We start from the raw sequence: 22,189 nt of genomic DNA, 5'->3' as shown, positions 1-22,189 counted from the left end.
TGAGTTAGACTTGAAGGTTGGTAGGCATCTGGTGGGCAAGGAAGTGAAGGTCTTCTAAGACAAGAGATAGTATCAAAACTACAGTTATAGAAAGGCTTGGGACTATTTGAAGAATGGCAATTGAATGTGTTTACATGGATGTAGGGTTAATATGGGTGCCAGGAAAGGAAGCTGGAATTGGAGAGTGCAGGACCTTGAAGATGGAATTGATTTTTGTTGGCAGTAGGAAATAACTCGCGTTTCTAAGTGGGCAAAACAATGTGTAGAATAAATTGTAGCATGGAGGACTGGATTCAAAGAAACCAGTTCTGGTTTAAGTGAGAGGTAACAGGATCATGACTTGGGACAAAACACCTGAAGCAATGAGTCATGACACACCTCACAAAGTTTAATGTCAAAGCCTTTCAGTCAGTGACAAATAGGAATACACTTGTATTTGAGGAATGTTAGGTTTATTTAATGTACTGCAGCAAAGGAGAGCACCATGGCAACAGAACCGTGGGTCATCTCAGGGAGCAGGGAGAATTTTCTTCTTACAGGATTTCAGAATCTTATTATAGGATTTCAGTGTGTGCTGGGTGACTCTTAGGAAAGGTTTAGGGAAAGCAGAGGTCAGTTCTAGATTTGATGCTCTCAAGAAGTAAGATATTGGGTATTTTGGTACCTTTTATTTTGGAAATGAGAGGATTTAATAAATAGTAGTCATCTGTGCTAGCCAGAAGAGGGGGATGTTTCATTATTTTTTTTGGTTCTTGAGGATTGTTTTCTCTAGTTTCAGAAATAATTACATGATAGTCTTATCTCTGTCTTTTACTGTGGTTACAGAGTGGTCTTATCTGGGTATTTATATTCTGAAAATTGTTTGTTCACTTGAGAATGCTGTGGTTTAGCTGTCAGCTTTCAGCCGCCAGGTGTTTTCTTTTTACTTTATCAGCACCCAATACATTAATCTGCACAGCCCTAAGGACCAGCCGTTGCCTCATCCATTCACCCCAGGCTGCTATATATATATAGTCATTGTCTAGACGTGCCATGACTTGGAAAAGCTCGATTGAACAATGGGACCAAAAATGAGGAGTAAAGGAACAAGAAATGTTGTAAAGGTTTTCAAGCTCTCCACTACCTCCAGCATTTCTGGTTCACTTAAAATCTGTGCTCAAGCAAAAATAAGCTGATTTCAGCTACTACAATCTGTGATTTGCTGCCTTTGGGTATTATGCCCTCTACCCGGAATATCTTCTCTTGGTTTCATTCTCATGTTCATATTTCTGTCTGTCCTTCAAGGACCAGTTCAAACATCTCTCTCCTTCCCCATGCTACTGTCGAAAGCTAAGATCAAGAAAAAGCTGATGTAAAATATAATAAATGAGGAATAAATTATATGTTTGGAGATATTAATTCTAACTTAGAGGAGTCAAGATGGAAGCAGTCTCTCATTTCTGTGAATTCATATAGCAAATTCCCTAGATCCCTAAAGCATTTAATTATATTTATTAAATAGGTATTATATGCTGTTTACTATGTTTACTAACTTCTGTCAGCAGTATCATCAAAATGTCATGATGTTTGCTGCTGCTTTTTTTTTTTTTTTTTTTTTTTTTTTTGCATGTGGCAGGGTGCTAGATCCACAGAAGAGTCAAGGTCAACGTTGGTTTCCTTGTTTATATGTGTGTGTGTGTGTGTGTGTGTGTGTGTGTGTAATTTTTTTTATTAAAGAGATGGGATTTCACCATGTTGGCCAGGATGGTCTTGATCTCCTGACCTTGTGATCCACCCGCCTTGGCCTCCCAAAGTGCTGGGATTGCAGGTGTGAGCCACCGCACCCAGCCGATGTTTGCTTCTTTCCAGGATTTTCAAGCTTAAGTACAAAGCAGCAAGAGAGGTTTTAAACTTCACCCTCATTGTTACCTCATTTACTATAAAAGTTACTGATATGTGGCCATATTTGGCCCTATTTTATACACACACACACACACACACACACACGTACACACACACATATAAAATATATACAAAGGAGGTTGAGAGTATTAAGTTTTATATATATATATATATATATATATATATATATATATGGTATAATATATATATATATCAGGGAGGTTGAGAGAAGCTTGCAGATGGCTAGATGTTTCATGTTGGGACTAATAGTGAGACAGGGAGTAACTTATTGAAAATATATTTTAAAAATTACCAGGCATGGTGGTAAGTGCCTGTAGTCCTAGCAACAGAGGAGGGTGAAACAGGAGGATCTTTTGATCCCAAAAGATTGAGACTGCAGTACTAATTATTGTGCCTGTGAATAGCCGTGACACTCCAGCTTAGACAACATAGCAAAAGCCCATCTCTTTATTTACAAAAAAAAAAAAGTTACATGGATTACAGAACATTTGAGGAAGTATAAAAAATCAATATTTTATATTATCTGAAATGAAGGAAACTGGATGAAAATTATATTAAATTAACAATAATAAATGTAGTGACAAAGAGTTTTGTTTTTGTTATATTAATTTAGGAATGACTGCCAGCAAAAAACCTGGGAACCGAGAATGCAATCATCCTTGTAAAAATAAACATACATGTGGACATGACTGCTGTGAGTTCCTTAAAACAAGTTTATTTCAAGTGTTCAAAATTAAAAGGTCTTTGGTGGATAGTAATGACATCCTAATTATCTGTTTATGATATTTATATTATGCAACTTATAACTCTCAAATAATTTTCTTTCTTTTGTGGGCAACATGAAAAAAGTAAATACTAGATTTGAAATTTTAAAGAAATGTGACTTTATATATATAAGATCTGAAGTTTAAAGAATCTGAAGTTTCTTTTCATAGGTAAAATTGGAGTTGCACGGAAGTCAGAAATTAAAGAGTCAACAATTTCTTCATATTTGTCTGATTTAAGAAACAGGAATGCTGTTTCATCTGTTCCTCCAGTTAAACGTCTGAAGGTTAGTTTTAATAACATTTTTCCCTTTGTTCTGTAATTAAATGTATATAAATATATTTGTTCTGTGTATCAATTAGGTAGATATCCACAGTGTACTTTAGAATTACTTGTGGGCTTGACTAAGAGTATTACCATTATTCATAATTCATCTTCCCTTCTTTCTTCCTTCCTTTTCTTCTTCTAAATCTTTCTTCTTTCCTTCCATCTTCATTGAGCACCAAGAGTATGCCAAAGTGCTAAGATGCAGTGATGAATAAGACAGTCTTATTCCCAATCATAGAATTTGTAGTTGAGTGAGAGATACAAAAGTAAACATGCTTTTTCAATATAGTGTGATGAGTGATTCTGTGACAGAAGTGTAACACACTTAAGTTTAGATAGAAAATGTACTCAATCCACATTTGATGGAAGGATTCCTAATAGATGTGATTGAGACCTGAAGGATAAGCCAAGGATGGAGGGGCAGGCATCAGAATGATAGTAGGAAGGGATAGCTAAATATTCCAGACATAGAGATTATACAAAGGGCCAGAGGTAATAAAGAAAGGGAGAGAGGGAAATCTTTAAGGAAACTCTTTCTCATTAATACAGTATGTCTAGAATTCAATTACAAGTAAAGGAGTAGAGAGAGATGAGGTAAATAGGAGCTAGATCATGCAGACCTTTTTGCTATTTTAAGGAATTAGACTTTATCGTGAAAGTACTGGGAAGCCAATGAAAAGTTTTAACCAGTGACATGATAAAAATTGTATTTTATAAAGATCAGTCTGGCTGCAATGTAGAAAAGGTATTGGAATATGATAGAATAGGAACAAAGGGACTTATTAGGTGGTTTTTCCAATAATCTCAGCAAAGTAATGGCTTAGTTTAGGGTAGTGGCAGTAGCAATGGAGAGAAGTGACGGGTTAAAATATTTTTCAGAGGTAGAATTACTACCTTGCTACTTCATTGGTCATAAAAGACAAAATAGAAGGAGGAGTTAAAAATGATGCCCAGCTTTCTGGTATTAGCAACTGGGAGAAAAGCTTAGCCTCGTTCTGGTAGATATTCTGAAGGAAAAGCGAGTTTGCTGGAACAGGGTAAGTTCAATTTGGGAAATATTGAATTTAGAGGGCCTACAAGATGTCTAGATAAAGATATTCTACAGACAAGTTGGCTATAACTGTTTGAAAATCAGGAGAGAGAGCTAAGCTAGAAACAGAGATTTGAGAGTCATTCACACATAGATGATAATTGAAGCCACAGGAATAAATGAGATCTTTGATTGAGAATGTGTAGTGTAAGAAGAGACCTAGTAAAGAACCATGAAGAATGCCGACATTTAAGAAGGGCCTGAGTGAAATATTAGCGTTGGGAACTAGCCTGAGTTTCTCCTAGTTCATTGATTTGGGGACTTTATGTACCAGCAGGAATTTTGTTGTTTGTCTCATGTGTTAAAAGTTCTTGATGTGAAACTGAGAGTTTAACTTATTTTTGTTTCATTAATAGATGCAGATGAATAAGTCTCAAAGAGTGGACTTTAAAGAGTTTGGTTTTACTCCAAGACCTTCCCTTCCTAGTATATCAAGGTACAAATATAATGTTAATATCTAAGGTAAAATATTTATCATAAACTCTGTTCCTGCAGGTAACTACTTATTCAAGGAAAGATAGTCACTGGCTACCATCAAATCACAGTTACCATTTAATTCCATAATGAAGCAATAACATCATAATGGTTTCATTTTCTTTGCTACCCTAAATTTATTTAGAACTCCACAGTTAGGGAATAACATTCATTAAATCGTCTCTTTCCTAGGAAACTTTCTATCCTATGTCATTCCCTTAGGCTTTCTCTTTATAGGGAATATAAATTAAGTGACAAGAGTATACTTTAAAAATGGAAATCATGTTGGTGTGCAAAGTCTAAATTTCCATTTAGAGGCTCAGTCCATATTAATAATATCTCAGATTTATAATTTGAAAATTACACATTTGCACATTATCTTTTCTGACTTAACACCATGGCCCATACAATGAGCCATAAAATTTTTTATCCCATTGTATAGATGGAAAAACTGAAGTTCATATTCCTAGTTAGCAAGCAGAAGGCCTTAGGTGATAACTCAGTGTTCTTTTCCTGTATCATGATGCCTACAGGACAATCATACATGTAATTTCCTTTTCAGATAAGGGCATTCTATATGCAGTAATGACATTCAATATATTTAACAACTAGCACAGAACAGGAACTGACTCATCAGAATAGATGCCAGCACTGCTTCTAGAGATCCTGGCTTTTGTTATCTAACTAAGGGCATGTAAAGATGTCTAAGTATTGGTCACTTCCATTAAACACCTGTTTATTTGCTATTTTGTTTATATGAATAAGTAGTTTTCAGGCTTAGATAAATTTTTGTATTTTCTTTAACACTTTTATGGTTTTATCTATATAAAGGTCAGAATATTTAAACTTATCTGAATTGCCTATAATGGAGCAGTGGGATCAGCATGAAATCTGTGGAAAATTTAGACAAGAACCATCTGAATATCAAGACAAAGGTAAATTACCATTGATACTTACTTGAGAGAGTAAATTATTTGAATTGACAAGTAATGTTATTGAAACACCAGCATCTGAAATTATTATGATTATTAACTTGGCAACATTTTTCTCTTAGATTACTGAATTATTTTCAGATTCTTGGGTCTGTTATTCAGATGGTCTATGTTTGTCATATTTTTAAAAAAATCTCTTTTCTACATAATGTTGACTATTAAAGATACTATGAGGAAAATCTTAGCAAATAAGGGATCCTTGGGTATAAAGAGTAATAAATGCTGAATGATTACATTCATATATATTTAAAATTATTTAAAATAGTTTTATGTTTATAAAACTAGTCCAGTTTTACAAAATATCATTGTGACCTTGGGCAAGTTATTTAATCTCTTTGGGCTTTAGTCTTACCTTTAAAATGAAGGTATTGAACTGGGTGACCTTTAGCATCTCTCCAGTTCTTAAACCTATGATTCTTAAAACTTCTATGTTAGTATGAGAATATAACTTAGGTTATGGGATATAGCTAGTGTGTAATCTAGATTTGCTTTTTGTCTGTCATTAATGAGATAATGCATTTTGTCTGTGTCTGTCATTAAATTAATGAGAGAAATTCAACACTGTGTCTGGTTCATCATTACTCTGGCTCCTGCCATTAATATAGCATAATTTCCCTGGATCATGCTATTAACAGTCAGTCTGTTAAAACATATGAGACAATCCTGGCCATTGAGTTATTTCAAGTGGCTGTATGTAGAAATGGTAAGCTTGGGGATTTCTGAAAATAATTTCATGTGTTCAGCATTGGCTTCTGTTGACATTCTTTTCTTCATGCTGTCACTTTTTTTTCCTCTAGTCATAATTTAAGATTTTACGGAGGCAAGGGCTGGAGTATTCACTACCTCTTAATGATACTATGGCAGCCATTACGTTCAATATGAGATCAAGAAAAGTTCCCTAATCTCAGCTGGAGAATCAGAGCATTTATCCAACTTATTCAAAGCCTGAATATCATTGCAAAGTAGATAGGAAGTATAAAATTGTCACACCTTTTATATTTATCTCTATTCAATATGTAGCCCTCTAATTTATTTCTTCCTTATACTACTGCACTATTACTTGTCCTGCACACACGAGTTTATCTTTCCTTCTGCTTATTTTTGTGTTATATTTACATGGTTTTCCTACTTTTCTTTCCCACTCACTATTCCAAATCCAATTTATATTATGATATTAAAGCCTCACCTAGATACTTTAGCTCCCAGTAATAATTGTATCCCTGTTTTATTGAGTGGGCCGCTTTTTTTGTTGTTGAAAGAGCTGTATGGTATAGTAGTTAAGTTCACAGGATCTGGAAACAATCTGTCCAAGTCCTAGTTCTGACTTTTAGTGTAACCTTTCATAGTCTTTAACCACTTTGTGTAAACTCCTCATCTGGTTATATTTTAGAGGGTTTTAGGATTAAATGAGATAATATATGTAAAGCTGTTATAGTTTCTGGTACTGTTAGTAATGGTAATTGGATATACTTGTTATATTTTTCACATGTTAGTCTTTGGTAGCAAAACGTACTTTAAATGTATTCAAATACTGCTTTTGAGAATGTTTTTTAAAAAGCATGGCAGTTTTATCTTCTGTATTCCAATTTCAAGAAGGGAAGAAGAAAAAATGTTAAAAATTATATGAGAAAGCATGTTGAATCATAAGATTTAAATTAGAAGGGACCTTTGTGCAATTTCTCATTTTACAGTGAAAGAAGCCAAGACTCCAAGAGATTAAATGACTTGCCCAAAAATTGTGTATCTAATTAATGACAAGGCCAGAAATAGATTCCATATCTTTTGATTCCCAGCCCAATGCCATTTCTATAAAATGAAATTGACTTTTAGTTGTCAGTGGAGAATTGAAAATTGAACCAGTAGTATATGAACTCTTTCAGCTTTTCACCCCACCACTCAATTATATATTTCCCTGTCTCTGCATTCATCTAACCATCTATTTCTCTTAAAAGAAAAATTGTCTTTTTTTCAATTCAAGGCATGTCTCTTCTCCTGTAATCTTAATCCTATCCAATCCTGCTTTCCCTGGGGCTTTAGATTATCCATCTCCTTTATCCTGTATTTTCATTCTTTCCTTGCCACTGTGTCTTTCCCTTTAGTATAACAATATGCTGAAGTCTCTTCTTCAACTTCATGTCCTCATCTGGCTGGTCATGACTTTTTTTATTATAAATGATAAAATTCTACTCAAAATGACTTAAGCACAAGAAAGGGAAAAAATTGTCTCATGTAAACTGAAAAGTATCTGGCTTAATTCTGACTAAATCAAGGAACTCATGCCTCTGGCTTTCTCTCAATCTTTTAGCTATGCCTGTTGCTAATTGGTTTTACTTTTTAAATAGGGTTTCTCACACGGCATAAGTTAGTAGCCCCTAACTTATACCTTAACAGTTTAGCAGCCTCAGTGGAAAAAGGTAGTCTTCCCTGTTAGTTTTGGCAGACCAGAGCTCATGCTAACTGGCCTCAGTTGAGTCATGTGTTTATCCCTTGATCAATCTCTGTAACCTGAGGATTGGGTCATTATGTAACTGTGGCCCCAGGGAAGGCATGGTACCATGAATGATGGCCTTATGAGGATCACATGGAATTGTAGAAATAATTTCCCCAAAGGAAAGGGAGGGTACTCCCACTAAAAGAAAGGAAATCATATCAGGCAAACAAAAACCGGAATTCTTGAGTCCCTGTACCCTCTATCTCTTGCTTTCTCATCAAAATAATAATTAATTGAAAGAGGACCATCCTGACCAACATAGAGAAACTCTGTCTCTACTAAAAATACAAAAATTAGCCATGCATAGTAACACCGGCCTGTAGTCCCAGTTACTCAGGAGACTGAGGCAGGAGAATTGCTTGAACCAGGGAGGTGGAGGTTTCAGTGAGCTGACATTGTGCCACTGCACTCCAGCCTGGGCAACAAAGCCAGAAAAAAAAAAAAAAAAAAAAAAAAAAAAGGAGGCCCCAGGTATGGTGGCTCACTCCTGTAATCCCAGCACTTTGGGAGGCTGAGGCAGGCAGATCATGAGGTCAGGAAATCGAGATCGTCCTGGATGACTCAGTGAAACCCCATCTCTACTAAAAATACAAAAAATCAGCCAGGCATAGAGGTGCATGCCTGTAGTCCCAGCTACTCAGGAGGCTGAGGTGGGAGAATCACTTGAACCTGGGGACGAAGTTTGCAATGAGCTCAGATCGTGCCACTGTACTCCAGCCTGGACAACAGAGCAAAACTCCATCTCAAAAAAAAAAAATCTACAAAGAACTAAAACAAATATACAAGAAAAAAACAACCCCATCAAAAAGTGGGCGAAAGAAATGAACAGATGCTTTTCAAAAGAAGATATTTATGTGGCTAACAAACACGAAAAAATGCTCATCATCACTCGTTATTAGAGAAATGCAAATCAAAACCACATTGAGATATCATCTCACGACAGAATGGCAATCATTAAAAAATCAGGAGACAACAGATGCTGGCGAGGATGTGGAGAAATAGGAACGCTTTTACACTGTTGGTGGGAGTGTAAATTAGTTCAACCATCGTGGAAGACAGTGTGGCAATTCCTTAAGGATCTAGAAATAGAAATACCATTTGACCCAGCAATCCCATTACTGGGTATATATCCCAAGGATTATAAATCGATCTGTTATAAAGACAAATGCACACATGTTAATTGCAGCAGTGTTTACAATAGCGAAGACTTGGAACCAACCCAAATGTCCATCAAAGATATACTGGATAAAGAAAATGTGGCACATATTCACCATGGAATACTATGCAGCCATACAAAAGGATTAGTTCATGTACTTTGCACGGGGCGTGGTTGAATCTGGAAACCATCATTCTCAGCAAACTGACATAAGAACAGAAACCAAACACCACACGTTCTCACTCATAAGTAGGTGTTGATCAGTGAGAACCAATGGACACAGGGAGAGGAACATCACACATTGGGGTCTGTTGTGGGGTGGGGGCTGGGGGAGGGATAACATTAGAAGGAATACCTAATGTAGGTGACGGGGATGGAGGCAGCAAACCACCATGGCACATGTATACCTATGTAACAATCCTGCACGATCTGCACATGTACCCCAGAACGTAAATTTTTTTTTTTTTAAAGAGCAATTGACACTCAATATGCTCACTTCATTAAACCCTAGTTACTCTTTATTCATTAAAATTTGGGTTTTCTCTGCATCATTCCTTTGAAACTGCTTTTGTTCAGGCAGTTTAGTGACTTTCTAAGTTCTGAATTCAGTGAATTGTTTTCAACTGTTACTCTCTTTGATCTCTGTAGTATTTGATACTTTGGTCTTTCCTTTCTTTTGGAAATCTCTCCTTTGGTTTCAATTAAACCATTGTACTGGTTTCCTATTACTTCTTAGACCGCATGGGCTTTTCTTCCTGTTGATGTTGCAAAATGATTCTTTTTTCTTTCTTTTTTATTCTTCTCGCCTCAAAAACTTTTCCTAGACAATATCACCCAAGCCCATGTCTTTAATCACTATGTCTTGATAATTTCTAAATCTGTATCTCCCATGTAGATCTTTCTTTCTAACTCCAAATCCATCTATATAATCACCTTCCTGGACATATCCACCTAAAAGTTAACATATCAGATATGTCAGCATTGAAACTCTGTCTTCTTTCTACCTCACTCTGTACCTTCTCTTTTTTCCTTAGCTCAATGAATGAACTCTTCTTTGTTAAGCTGCTAAAGGTAGAAAAAGCATCCTTCTAAATAGCTCACCCCACATGTAAATAATAGCCAAATCTTAATTATTTTGCCTCCTGCACATCTCTCATATTTGTTATTTCCTCTCTATCGTTTCTGCTGATACTCTAGCTTAAGCATTCATTGTCTCTCATTCACTGCAATAACTTACTTTTATCTCTGCTTTTGTCTCATTTTCCTTCAATCCATGATATTCCAAGTGATCTAATGGGCAAATCTGGTTGTGTAAACCTTTTGCTGCAACATCTTCAAAAGCTATCCTTTGCCTTTAAGAAAAAAACAAACAAAAGAATCTCCTCAGTATGGCAAATAAGCTTCAACATGATCTAGCACTTAACTGCCTGTGCAGACACAGTGGACCCTGCCTTCTCCTACTTTGTGCTCCAGAAATCCTGAAAACTTACAGTTACTCCAAAATTCTCTTTCCTCTCATATTGGTGTGTCTTTTACGTGGTGCTCTCCTTTCATGGAATAGGTTGCCTTTCCTCTTGCCCTGCTTCTCAACCACAGCTGTATCAAGCTGAAATTCTGACTACTCATCCTTCATATGTTATCACTCTAGGAGTCTGTCTGTCATGTGGTATCACCTTAGAAGAGTACGTCTCTCTTCCATTGCATGTTTAGATCTTTCTTCCTCTACATTCCCATTGCATTCTGTATCTACTTCCATTTTTAGTACATGTATACATTGTGTGTCTCAGTGTGTGCGTTTTAACATATAAAAATAGAATACTGTGAACTATAGTTAATAGGTACAGTTGAAGAATAAAGAAGGGTTTGGGTAGGTGAATAAATGGATAAAGAATAAAGTGGAGGAAACTCAGTAATATGTTGGAGCAAGTTTATACTGACTTATGAGAGATGATTATTAAATTTTCAAGAATCTTTCAGCCACATAAACTGAATTAAATTATGTTAAAAACAAAGGCAAAGGCCAGGCATGGCCTGTAATTCCAGCACTTTAGGAGGCTGAGGCAGACGGATCATGAGATCAGGAGTTTGAGACGAGCCTGACCAACATGGTGAAACCTCGTCTCTACTAAAAATACGAAAAAATTAGCTGGATGTGGTGGCACATGCCTGTAATTCTAGCTACTCAGGAGGCTGAGACAGGGGAATTGCTTGAACCCAGGAAACGGAGGTTGCAGTGAGCCAAGATTGTGCCACTGCACTCCAGCCTGGGCAACAGAGTGAGACTCCATCTCAAAAATAAACAAAGGCAAAAATACTCAAAACTCATCACTTCCTAATTGCTCTGCTTCGTTTTACTGTTATCTATGTTCTTAAGGTTATTTATCTATATGGTAGAAATACTATGTAATAGGGTGCTATCATGCATTTTCCCCAACTTCTTAATCAATTATGTCACATTAGTAGCTTGAAATCAGTTATGGTGGGAACATTTATACCATAGGAATCAGCAAACACTTCAAATCTGGGTTTGATTTATTATTTTGCTTATTTTTAGACCTGAGAAAGTGATAGATAAAATTTTAATAGTGTAGATTAAATAACCGTATATTGTTACTGTAGCCATTACATTGTGAATAACACAAAAAATTGAGAGAATATTCTTCTAGTATTTGAAAATTACTATCTAATTCAGGAAAGAAGTTACTCAAGTCAATGATGAATGAGTAAAATCCCAACAGATGTCTTTGTTGTTTTATTAATACTTTCATCTTACTTGCTAGAGTCAACAAAAATGTCAACATTCACATGAGAGCTACATTCGTCACTTGCAACCACAGGTTGACAACAGAAGAGTGGCAAAACTTAATGAAAATATTCAATGAGACTCAATTAGATATGCGGAATTTACATTTAAGCATACCATATATGTTATTGTTATTTGTAAATTATGTGCTGTATAGCCTTTATGTCAGTAAAGTTTATAATAAACATATATGTATTAATATGCATACATTTTTTGTAGAGGTAGTTATTTAACATTTATTAACACAATACTATGTAAAACTGTACAACTAAAGGCATTTAGCTCCCCTTAACAATCTTTTGAGGTAGATACTGTTGTTGTCTTCTTTTGCAGAATCAGGAAGTTTGAATTACTTGTCTACGACCATACAACCAATAAATGAGAGAGGTGGAATTTTCACTTAGGTAGTTTGGCTCTAAATCCAGGCTGTAAACAGTCAATAACACCGAGGATTTTTTAGCAGGAGAAAAATAAATATTCTTTATTTTGGACAAATACATTTTACAGCAATACTGAAAATTAACTTTAGGTAGAAGATCTGGAGGAGGAAGACCATTTTGGAAACTATTATAAGCCAGTCTTGAAGTAGAGTTATTTTAATATCAGAATTAAGAGGAAAAACTTATTGCCTAAAATTTTTTTTGAAGTTTAAGTTTAGTGCAACTGTCAGCACATGTAATACAGTTAACAGAATTGGCTGAATACCATATTCAACAATGCTTGACACAATGCTTTTGAAAACTACTACTCAAGAACTCTGTTTAGTAGTTGAAAAATATGTTTGATATATCAATAGACTATGATGCTTGTGGTTTAAAAAGTACCTATAGCCTTTTATACATACACATAACAGATTTTTCCAGATAAAACTATTCTACAACTTCAAATGAGAAAGTCCCTTAAACAGTGTTCTTCAGCAGAAATCTTAATATATCTGAAAACCAAAATTTGACAACTGCAGATAAAAGCAATTTTCCATTTTCAGAAGTTTTGAATGTGAACTTTGAATTGGGAAATGAAGTTTGGGATGATTTTGATGATGAAATCTTAGAAGTGACTAGCTTTTCGACTGATACTGAGAAGACAAAAATATCAGGTAAAATCGTACTTCGCATGGAGTCATTTCATTAGAAATTCTTGGAATATTTTTCATTTCAGCTCCTGGAATGAAGTTTCTTTGCCTTTTTTGTGTGTGCTTGTTTAGTTAAATTTGGTTTGTTGAGATTGTAATTTTTAGCAAAACTGAAAATGTGACCCTTCTACAAAGAGCATTTGCCCCCCTAAGGACAGAAATCAAGGTTATTCTATGATGATAATGTAGCAATGAGCATTTTCTATTCTGTTGCTCCTATCTTATAAAATTCAAATTCAAATTGTTTATTCAATTTTCTCTCATGAAACAGACTATTTTATTCTCCATTGTAAGATCACAAATGGTCTGCTAATATTTGTGAAGGACAAAAAATTCATTTTGAAAACTATTCATCTGCTTGCAAAGAAAATAAAATAACTTTCATTTCTAGTTAAAATATGGACTTTCCAGCTATACCTAAATAAATAAGTAAATAAGAAAGAAAGGATTAGTTTCTCCTGTATTAGAAATGCTATTTAAATCATATACAATGCCAAAATGATGAGACATATTAGCTGTTTGAGTGGAAGGCAAATTTACTCTATTTTATAAAACAGAAAATTGAAAATTTGGCAAGTATATGACAAGATAGCAATGGAGATACTGTCTCCCATTAGGGCTGACAGAAAGAAATCAGTCCCTCAGCCTTCTCACTGCAGACTGGTATTTCCACAATTATAGATACCTCTTACTATACCCCACCTCATGTTTTTAAAAGAGTATTTCAAAGGGAAGCCGTTAGAAGTTGAAATGTTACTGTGTTGGGGCCCGTACAATTACCTAGAGAACTAATACTGCTTCCGAAAAGAACAAGATTTGACCACCTTCACAGAATAGGCCAGGACAATCTCCAAGATATGGAGTCATTAGGCACAGTTTTGTATATCAGTGGACAACTACTGTTCCCTACCTCAAGCTTAAATGTCATTGGGTACTGCAAGTTAATAGGTAATGTGTACTGATCCTTTGAGGTAGTCTAGTACTATGAGGGCATAGCTTTGTCACTGGGACAATCAGTTTCAATAAATGCCATTTTCCCCCATGTATAGAGCACTTTAAATGATTATGAACAGGCCATTGAAAATACTGAGTGAACTTTAACTTCATCATTTATGTGAACTGAAATGTAAGTATATAAATAATAAGGGTGAGTGGAAAAACAATTTTTCCTCGCTCTCACACCATGATCACCCCAGAAGACATCTGTGACCAAAGGTTTGTGGGTTTTTTCCCACACACCAAGCAAGCAGTCAGTTCTGCAGTGAATACCAGCTGGGTGTCCTCCAAGCCAGTGGAGTTAGAAACAGGAATCAAAGACCAAATAGGTATTTTGCAACAACATAGGTGGCTTGAGGACCTTTTAATATAGTTAATAATAAGCTAAACTGTTTGTTTTATAGCTTTACTCCCTTAGCTTTCTGGCCCTAATTTTCTATGCAAATTAAATTTTGTTGTTGAGAATTATTCATTCCTTCCTTAACCAGATCATATCTGTTGGGGAGAGCCCTTGTAGAACTTGTGAAAAGCTTCATTCAGCTGTTACTTGGCATTTTGTTTCAAAATGTTATCTCTTCACATAGGATTTGGAAACGCTTTGAGTTCAAGTACCAGGGGAAGTAAGCTACCCCTTCAAGAGTCAAAGGACAAATTCCAAAGAGAAATGTCAAACAGGCAAGTTTTAGAACTTTGGTTTGTAATACTTACAACTTTATATCCTCTTGACACATAATTGGAGATGGGATCAAGTTATTAGAGATGCTAAAAGGTATTAGCCAACCTAAACCCTCTTAATCTTAGAGGTGTGTTTCTCAAAGTGCTGTTGTCAAATCACCTGCATCAAAATCACTTTGGGGTGCATATTAAAAATGCACATTCTTGAGCCCCACATTAGACCTACTGAATTTTTGTCTCTGGGACTAGAGCCCAGGAACCTTCATTTTTAATGAGACTTAAAAACTGAATAGGAGTTTTACAACTAGAACAGAGATAGATAGGCATTCCAGGTATAAGGAAGCATCTGTAAAGGGATAAGGCTTGAAAAGGCATCCTGTGCTCAAAGATCAGCAAAGTGTGGTACATGTGGCCACAGGATAAAGACTGAGATTGCTGTGGTCTTATTGTAAGGGCTTTGAGTGCTGTGCTTCGACACCTGCCCTGTACTCAAACAGTCAGGGGGTCACAAACCCAAATGCCTTCAAGATTTGGTGGGCCAAAGCCAACTGTGGAGTGTCTCATCCAAAGGGAGCAGCCACTGCTCAGCTCCAAATAGTTGTTGCTCTGCAGGCAATATGAGTTGTGTTATAAAATGTTCTGATTTTTCAAGAAAAGCTAGGAATCTGAAATTTTATGTGGTATCTTACGTTTTTAAATTTTGACACCTAATTCAAAAGAAAATGTGATATACTCTATGGCACTCCCCTCCAAATAGCAATAATAATATCTGTAGGCCAGATGTATCCTAGGGCCCTCTAGTTTTTACCTGTATGGTAGGCAGTGAGGAGCCATCCAAAATATCGAAGCACAGGAAAAACAATTTGATTTAAAAAATCATTCTAGCAGTAGTTTGTAGAGTGAATTGTAGGGAGTGGGACTGCCAGAGGCATGGTGACCAATGAAAGACAGACTATAATGAGGCCTAAACTAGGGCAGAGATGATGGGAACAGAGAGGTAGTATTTGGTCTTTTTTTTTTTTTTTTTGACACAGAGTTTTGCTCTTGTTGCCCAGGCTGTAGTGCAGTGGCTGATTTTGGCTCACTACAACCTCCGCTTAACAGTTTCAAGCGATTCTCCTGCCTCAGCCTCCCAAGTAGCTGGGATTACAGGCATTCACCACCACACTGGGCTAATTTTGTATTTGTAGTAGAGATGGAGTTTCACCATGTTGGCCATGCTGGTCTCAAACTCTTGACCTTGTGATCTGCCTGCCTCAGCCTCCCAAAGTACTGGGATTACAGACGTTAGCCACCGCACCTGGCCCAGGGTTGGATTTTAAAAACATTTCAGAAATAGAGCAGATTCAATGCGGCAATTGGTAAGATATGACAGTTGAGGAAGAGGGAAGAATAAATGGCACCTAGGTGGATGTTGTTTGCAGATACAGGAAACATAAGAGATTTCGAATGGAAAACATAATTTTATAAATGTTCAATTTGAAGTATCTTTACAAAAGATGCTAAATGCATTGCGAAATATTGGACTTGACTAGAAGTCAAGGGAGAGAAATTTTGGCCAAAGTCAAAATTTCCAAAACTGAAGAAATACTAACAACATTTTATTCAGGGTCTGATTTTCTACTTAAGGATTATTTATTTCTCTACTTTAAAAAACTACTGAATTTTTGGTATCCCATGGAATTTTTGCTATTATTTAGCCATTACCGATCATAGCATCAGCATCATAGACTCGTAGTTTTCATAGAATTCCAGAGCTAAGCGGGGCTTAAGTATTGTTTAGTCTCCCACTCTCTGGATCCTTTAATCACCATTCAACATCCCCGGCAAGTAATCATGCCGCCTCTACCAAGACAGTTCCAGTGACCAGGAGCTTGTTCACCCTTGTTCCATGTTAGGATTTCTCAGATCATTGAATAGCTTTTAAAAATATTTGCTTAAAATATGTATTTTTATCACTTCATTTCATTGGTTATAACTCTCAGTCACATAGAATAAATGGATATGAGCATCAAAGTGAGACAAAGCTATAGGTGTAGAGAAGCAAAAAGTTGATAAATCATAAGGAGGAAGATAACAAGACACATGAACAATTTTGTGCACCACACCTTTAAAAAGCAACAAATTTGGAAGAGTTTAGAAGTGACCAGCAGAAGATGTGTGGGTTTAAAAATGGACTGTAACAGGAAGCTGCTGAGAACCTGGTGTAGAAGTTGCTGCTGGGAAAAAGGCCTGTGAGACCTGAGGATTTGGGGTGGAAAGATTTGCTTTTTTATTTATTTAAGCTAGGGTACAGGAGCATAATCATGGTTCACTGCAGCCTCAACCACGTGGGCTCAAGAGATCCTTCCACATCAGCCTCCCAAGTAGCTGGGACTACAGGTACATACATACCACTGTGCCTCAGTAATTTAAAAATACATTTTTTTTTTCTAGAGGTAGGGGTCTTGCTATGTTGACTAAGCTGGTCTCAAACTCCTGGATTCAAGCTGTCCTCCCATCTCAACCTCCCAAAATGCTGGGATTACAGATGTGAGCCACTGTGCCTGGCCTTTTTCTTTTATACACTTTTTACTATTTTAATTCCTTGCCATGTATATATATTTATTAGTTGGAGACAGAATGATTCAATCCTCTCAGTATATATGATTCTTCCCTGTCCCCACCCACATTACTCATTGCTCCTTACATGGCTGTCACATTTTAGCCTTCAGATATCAGCTTAAATGGTTACCTCACCAGAGATGCATTGATGATCATGTTTTAAAAATAGGTATATGCCTCCACACTGTTATTTCTTATGATATTACCCAGTTCATTTTCTTTTTATAATTTCAGGATCTATATTTGTTTGTATTCATTGTCTGCTTGATGGTAACCCCCTGAGGTTTTATTTATCACTTTATACCCAGCTTCTAGTACAATATCTGGCATATGGTAGTGAATAATAAATGTGTTTTAGTGAATGAGTTAATACAAAAGGTTCAGAGTGAATTATTGTATACAGTTATATATAAGAAGATAACTAGAGATGTCTATCTACAATGAGATCAAAATAAGGAAAGGAGATTAAAAGTTAAGCAAGTAGAATTTCAAAAAGATTTATAGGGCTCTATGTAATGGAGAGTTAAGCATAAGACTCAATTTTAAAGAAAATTGTTGAATAATTATTTCTATAGTCCCTTAAAAATAGCATTTTTTCCTAATTTAGGATATATAAATTATGGTTTGGTCTAAAGGAAAGGACATATACCAAGTTCTCCATGAGTATTAGAAACAGTGCATTACATTTTGTGATAAATGTGGTAAACTTTGCATATTTCCCAAAATCATTATGATCCAAATTAAAATGGTTTGTTTTCCTTGTTTGTCATATTTTACAAATAATTAATTTTAATTTTTAGTTTTGTTTCATCACATGAGATGTCAGATATTTCTTTATCAAATTCTGCTATGCCCAAGTTCAGTGCATCCTCCATGAGAAAATTACCTCAACAAGGTATGAAGGTACGGAAATGCAGTTATTGTAAGAAGAAGCACTTCTTTGTTATTCTTTTAAATTTTGCCCAAATGCTTAAACTTTCAGTGATTGTTATTTCTTATCTCAAATATAGGTACATTTTCAAGAAAGAAAACAACAAAATCTATCACCAGAGATTGAGAGGCTATGCTTGACTTGCTCTGAAAAAAAACCAAATTCTTCAAATTATAAAAAAGTGGATTTTTTTATTAGAAATAGTGAATGTAAAAAGGAAGTTGATTTCAAGTAAGAACCTTTTAAAGACACTTTAAGATTATATAAATAAATTTTTTTTCACAAAGAAATTCAACATTCCCTTATCCTTGGTTCATTTTAAAGATCAGAGCCTAAACATTTTATTTATTAAAAAACATAAAAATTTTCAAGCCTTAGTGAGCTAAGCTCCTAAAGATGTTTCAAACATCATATATTTGTTTTTGAAACCCCATATGTTTGATGCTGTTTATTCAAACATTATATTGAGTTGATAAACTTATTTTTATTGATTTGAATACAGAATGTTAATTTTGTAAAGTGTAAAGTCACTTGAGAAATCCAGTTGAGGTCAGCTAATTTTTCAAAAGTTGAAGTTGTATTTTAGCCAACCAGTTATTTCACAATCAACAGGTTCGATGAAAATGTCAGATTAAATCTCATCGGTTCCCCTACTGCTGGCCATTTTAGAAAAGGAAACTCCATTGCAGTTTCTCTCTCCTTGAAGAGTCAAAACATTTGGGACCTGTTCACAGTTTTGTTTTTATTTGTTTTAGACTAGTCAAGCGAAGCAGTGGGAGTGCAGAAGATACAAAGAAATCTGTAACTGGTTATGATCATTAGTTGTAAACACCACTTCCCTTGGACCAGGCTATTCACAGTTTTATTGAATGACATAACTTTTCAATATGTTTAAAGAAATACCTTTACAGTTCCTACCATTTGCAGTTTATGAAGTCTAATTTTCTCCAACAGACTTCCTACAAAGTTATGCATACTGAAGTTTGATACATTAACTTCACAGCAATCAAGTTTATTTTACTGTATTTAGTATTACATTATTGTTTATTTTAAAATAACTTGTTTTACAAAAATAGTTATTTTTACTTTTGCTTCTCTCTCCCAGTAGGTATCATCCTGATGATGAAACTGATGAAATGAAGTCTTTACTGGGAATATTTGATGGTATTTTCTAAAACAAACAAATACTTTTTTTTATTAGTAAGAGAAAGAATAAAGACACCTAATCACAAAGCATGCTTTTTATTTTTAAAAAGTAGTTCTTAATTGTTCAGATTGTTTTCTCCTGAATTTGATTAGCTTTGTTCACTTTTTGTAACAAAATATATGGACTAATTTATTTTCCCATTATTTTGTAACTTCTCAAAAAGCTCTTTTACAGTGGCTTTGTTTCAGTAAGCCCATAATTAAGTTGTACTTAGAAATAATTATTTGGTTGTTAATTGGATTTTGACAAGAACCAATGTAAAATTTTATTTTTATGTTTTCTTAACAAGAAGAAAAATATTCTATGAAAGCAAAATAATGCTAATTTAATGAATCTGCTTATTGTATGGATTAATCACTAATATTATTCCCATGTATTTTGTTTTACTAAAGATTTTTAAGAATCCAATGGCTATTTGAACCTACTCTTATCTAACTTTGAGCAACAATAAATGAAACATTAATCAGTATAGATTGTTTTCATTTATCTTGTTTTTCAGTGTTGTGAATTCTAAAACTCTGTTATGTAGACTTTTACTGTACTAAAAAGGTATTTTATATTTTTTCCAATGAATTATATTTCAAATTCATTATTGATAAGTATTATATAGGTACCCTAAGCAATGTTTATTATCAAATTTATTTATAGGAACCATGAGAAGTTAAAGCCACTTAAGAACTTCTAGAAAATATTTTTTCCTTTTTTTAAAAACTTTCATTTTAGGTTCAGGATTATCTGTGCAGGTTTGTTATATAGTTAAATTCATATCATGGGGATTTGTTGTACCGATTATTTCATGACCCAGGTACTAGGCCTAGTACCCAATAGTTATTTTTCCTGATCTTCTTCCTCCTTTCACCATCCACCCTTAGGTAGGCCCCAGTGTGTGTTGTTTACTTCTTTGTGTCCATGAGTTCTCATCATTTAGCTACTAAGTGAGAACGTGGAGTATTTGGTTTTCTGTTCTTTTGTTAATTTGCTAAGGCTTCCAGCTCCATCCATGTTCCCGCAAAGGACATGATCTTGTTCTTTTTTATGGCCACATATGTAAAGCATGGTGTATATGTAAAATATTTTCTTTATCCAGTCTACCATTAATAGGCATTTAGGTGGATTCCATGTCTTTGTTATTGTGAATAGTGCTGTGATGACCATAAGTGTACATGTATCTTTATGGTAGAATAATTTTTATTCCTTTGGCTGTATATTCTGTGATGAGATTGCTGAGTCAAATGGTGGTTCTGTTTTTAGCTCTTTGAGGAATCACCACACTGCTTTCCACAATAGTTGAACTAATTTACACTCCCACTAACAGTGTATATGTTCCCTTTTCTCTGCAACCTTTCCAGCATCTATTATTTTTTAACATTTTAATAACAGTCATTCTTACTGGTGTGAGATGGTATCTCATTGTGGTTTTGATTTGCATGTCTCTAATGATCAGTGATATTGAGCTTTTGTTTCATATGCTTATTGGCCTTATGTATGTGTCCTTTTGAAGCATGTTTGTTCATGTGCTTTGCCCACGTTTTAATGTTTTTTGTTGTTTTTTTTTCTTGTAAAACTAAGTTCTTTAAGATGCTGGATATTGGACCTTTGTCAGATGCATAGTTTATAAATTTTTCCCATTCTGTAGGTTGTTTTTTCACTCTGTTGGTAATTTCTTTTGCTGTGCAGAAGTTTTTAAGTTTAATTAGATCCCATTTGTCAGATTTTCCTTTTATTGGCATTGCTTTTGGCATCATTGTCATGAAACCTTTGCCCATTCCTGTGTCCCAAATTGCCTAGGTTGTATTCCAGGGTTTTTATATTTTTGTGATTTACATTTAAGTCTTTAATCTATCTTGAACTGATTTTTGTATATAGTATAAGAAAGGGGGCCAGTTTCAGTCTTCTGCATACAGCTTGCCAGTTATCCCAGCACCATTTATTGACTAGAGAGGGAGTCCTTTCCTCATTGTTTGTTTTTGACAGCTTTGTGAAAGATCAGACGGTTGTAGGTGTGCAGCCTTATTTCTGGGCTCCCTATTCTGTTCCATTGGTCTGTGTGTCTGTTTCTGTACCCATACCATGCTGTTTTAGTTTTTGTTGCCCTAAGTACAGTTTAGTTGGGTAATGTGATACTTCCAGCTTTGTTCTTTTTGCTTAGGATTGCCTTGGCTATTTGGGCTCTTTTTTGGTTCTATATGAATTTTCAAATAGTTTTTTCTAGTTCTGTGAAGAATGTCATTCATAGTTTGATAGGAGTAGTATTGAATGTTTAATTGCTTTGGGCAGTATGGCCATTTTAATGATGTTGATTATTCATATCCCTGAGGATGGAATGTTTTTCCATTTGTTTGTGTCATTTCTGATTTCTTTGAACAGCTTTTTGTAATTCTCTTTGTAGATATCTTTTACCTGCTTGGTTAGCTGTATTCCTAGGTATTTTATTCTTTTTATAGCAATTGTGAATGGGATTATGTTCCTGATTTGGCCCTTGACTTGGCTGTTGTTGGTGTGTAGAAATGCTAGTTATTGTCGTAGATTGATTTTGTATCCTGAAATTTTGCTGAAGTTATTTATCAGCTGAAGGGGCTTTTGGGCCAAGACTATGGAGTTTTCTAGATATAGGATCAGGTAATCTGCAAACAGCGATAGTTAA

General features: G+C 35.1%; 1 protein-coding gene across 4 annotated transcripts in view; it reads left to right on the top strand.

Annotated features, from left to right (window-relative positions):
- Window positions 1-20,017, top strand: part of HFM1 (helicase for meiosis 1) — a 121,269-nt gene extending 101,252 nt beyond the window's left edge. For 3 of the 4 annotated variants that reach the window (XM_017544130.2, XM_017544128.2, XM_037744126.1), the window contains 9 exons: window positions 2,516-2,596; window positions 2,838-2,953; window positions 4,441-4,520; window positions 5,390-5,493; window positions 12,986-13,096; window positions 14,713-14,803; window positions 18,208-18,310; window positions 18,418-18,569; window positions 19,444-20,017. In XM_017544130.2, coding sequence (XP_017399619.1) covers window positions 2,516-2,596; window positions 2,838-2,953; window positions 4,441-4,520; window positions 5,390-5,493; window positions 12,986-13,096; window positions 14,713-14,803; window positions 18,208-18,310; window positions 18,418-18,569; window positions 19,444-19,513 — 908 coding nt within the window. In that variant the 3' untranslated portion in view covers window positions 19,514-20,017. The remainder of the gene's footprint in view (window positions 1-2,515; window positions 2,597-2,837; window positions 2,954-4,440; window positions 4,521-5,389; window positions 5,494-12,985; window positions 13,097-14,712; window positions 14,804-18,207; window positions 18,311-18,417; window positions 18,570-19,443) is intronic. The other variant, XM_017544129.2, reaches the window with a different exon arrangement.
- The last annotated feature ends 2,172 nt before the right edge of the window (window positions 20,018-22,189 follow it).

This window comes from Cebus imitator, unplaced genomic scaffold (genome assembly GCF_001604975.1).
Source record: "Cebus imitator isolate Cc_AM_T3 unplaced genomic scaffold, Cebus_imitator-1.0 Scaffold166, whole genome shotgun sequence".
NCBI classification, from domain to species: Eukaryota; Metazoa; Chordata; class Mammalia; order Primates; family Cebidae; genus Cebus; species Cebus imitator.
The sequence above is the reverse complement of the archived record's forward strand: the minus strand, read 5'-3'. Positions and strand labels throughout refer to the sequence as shown.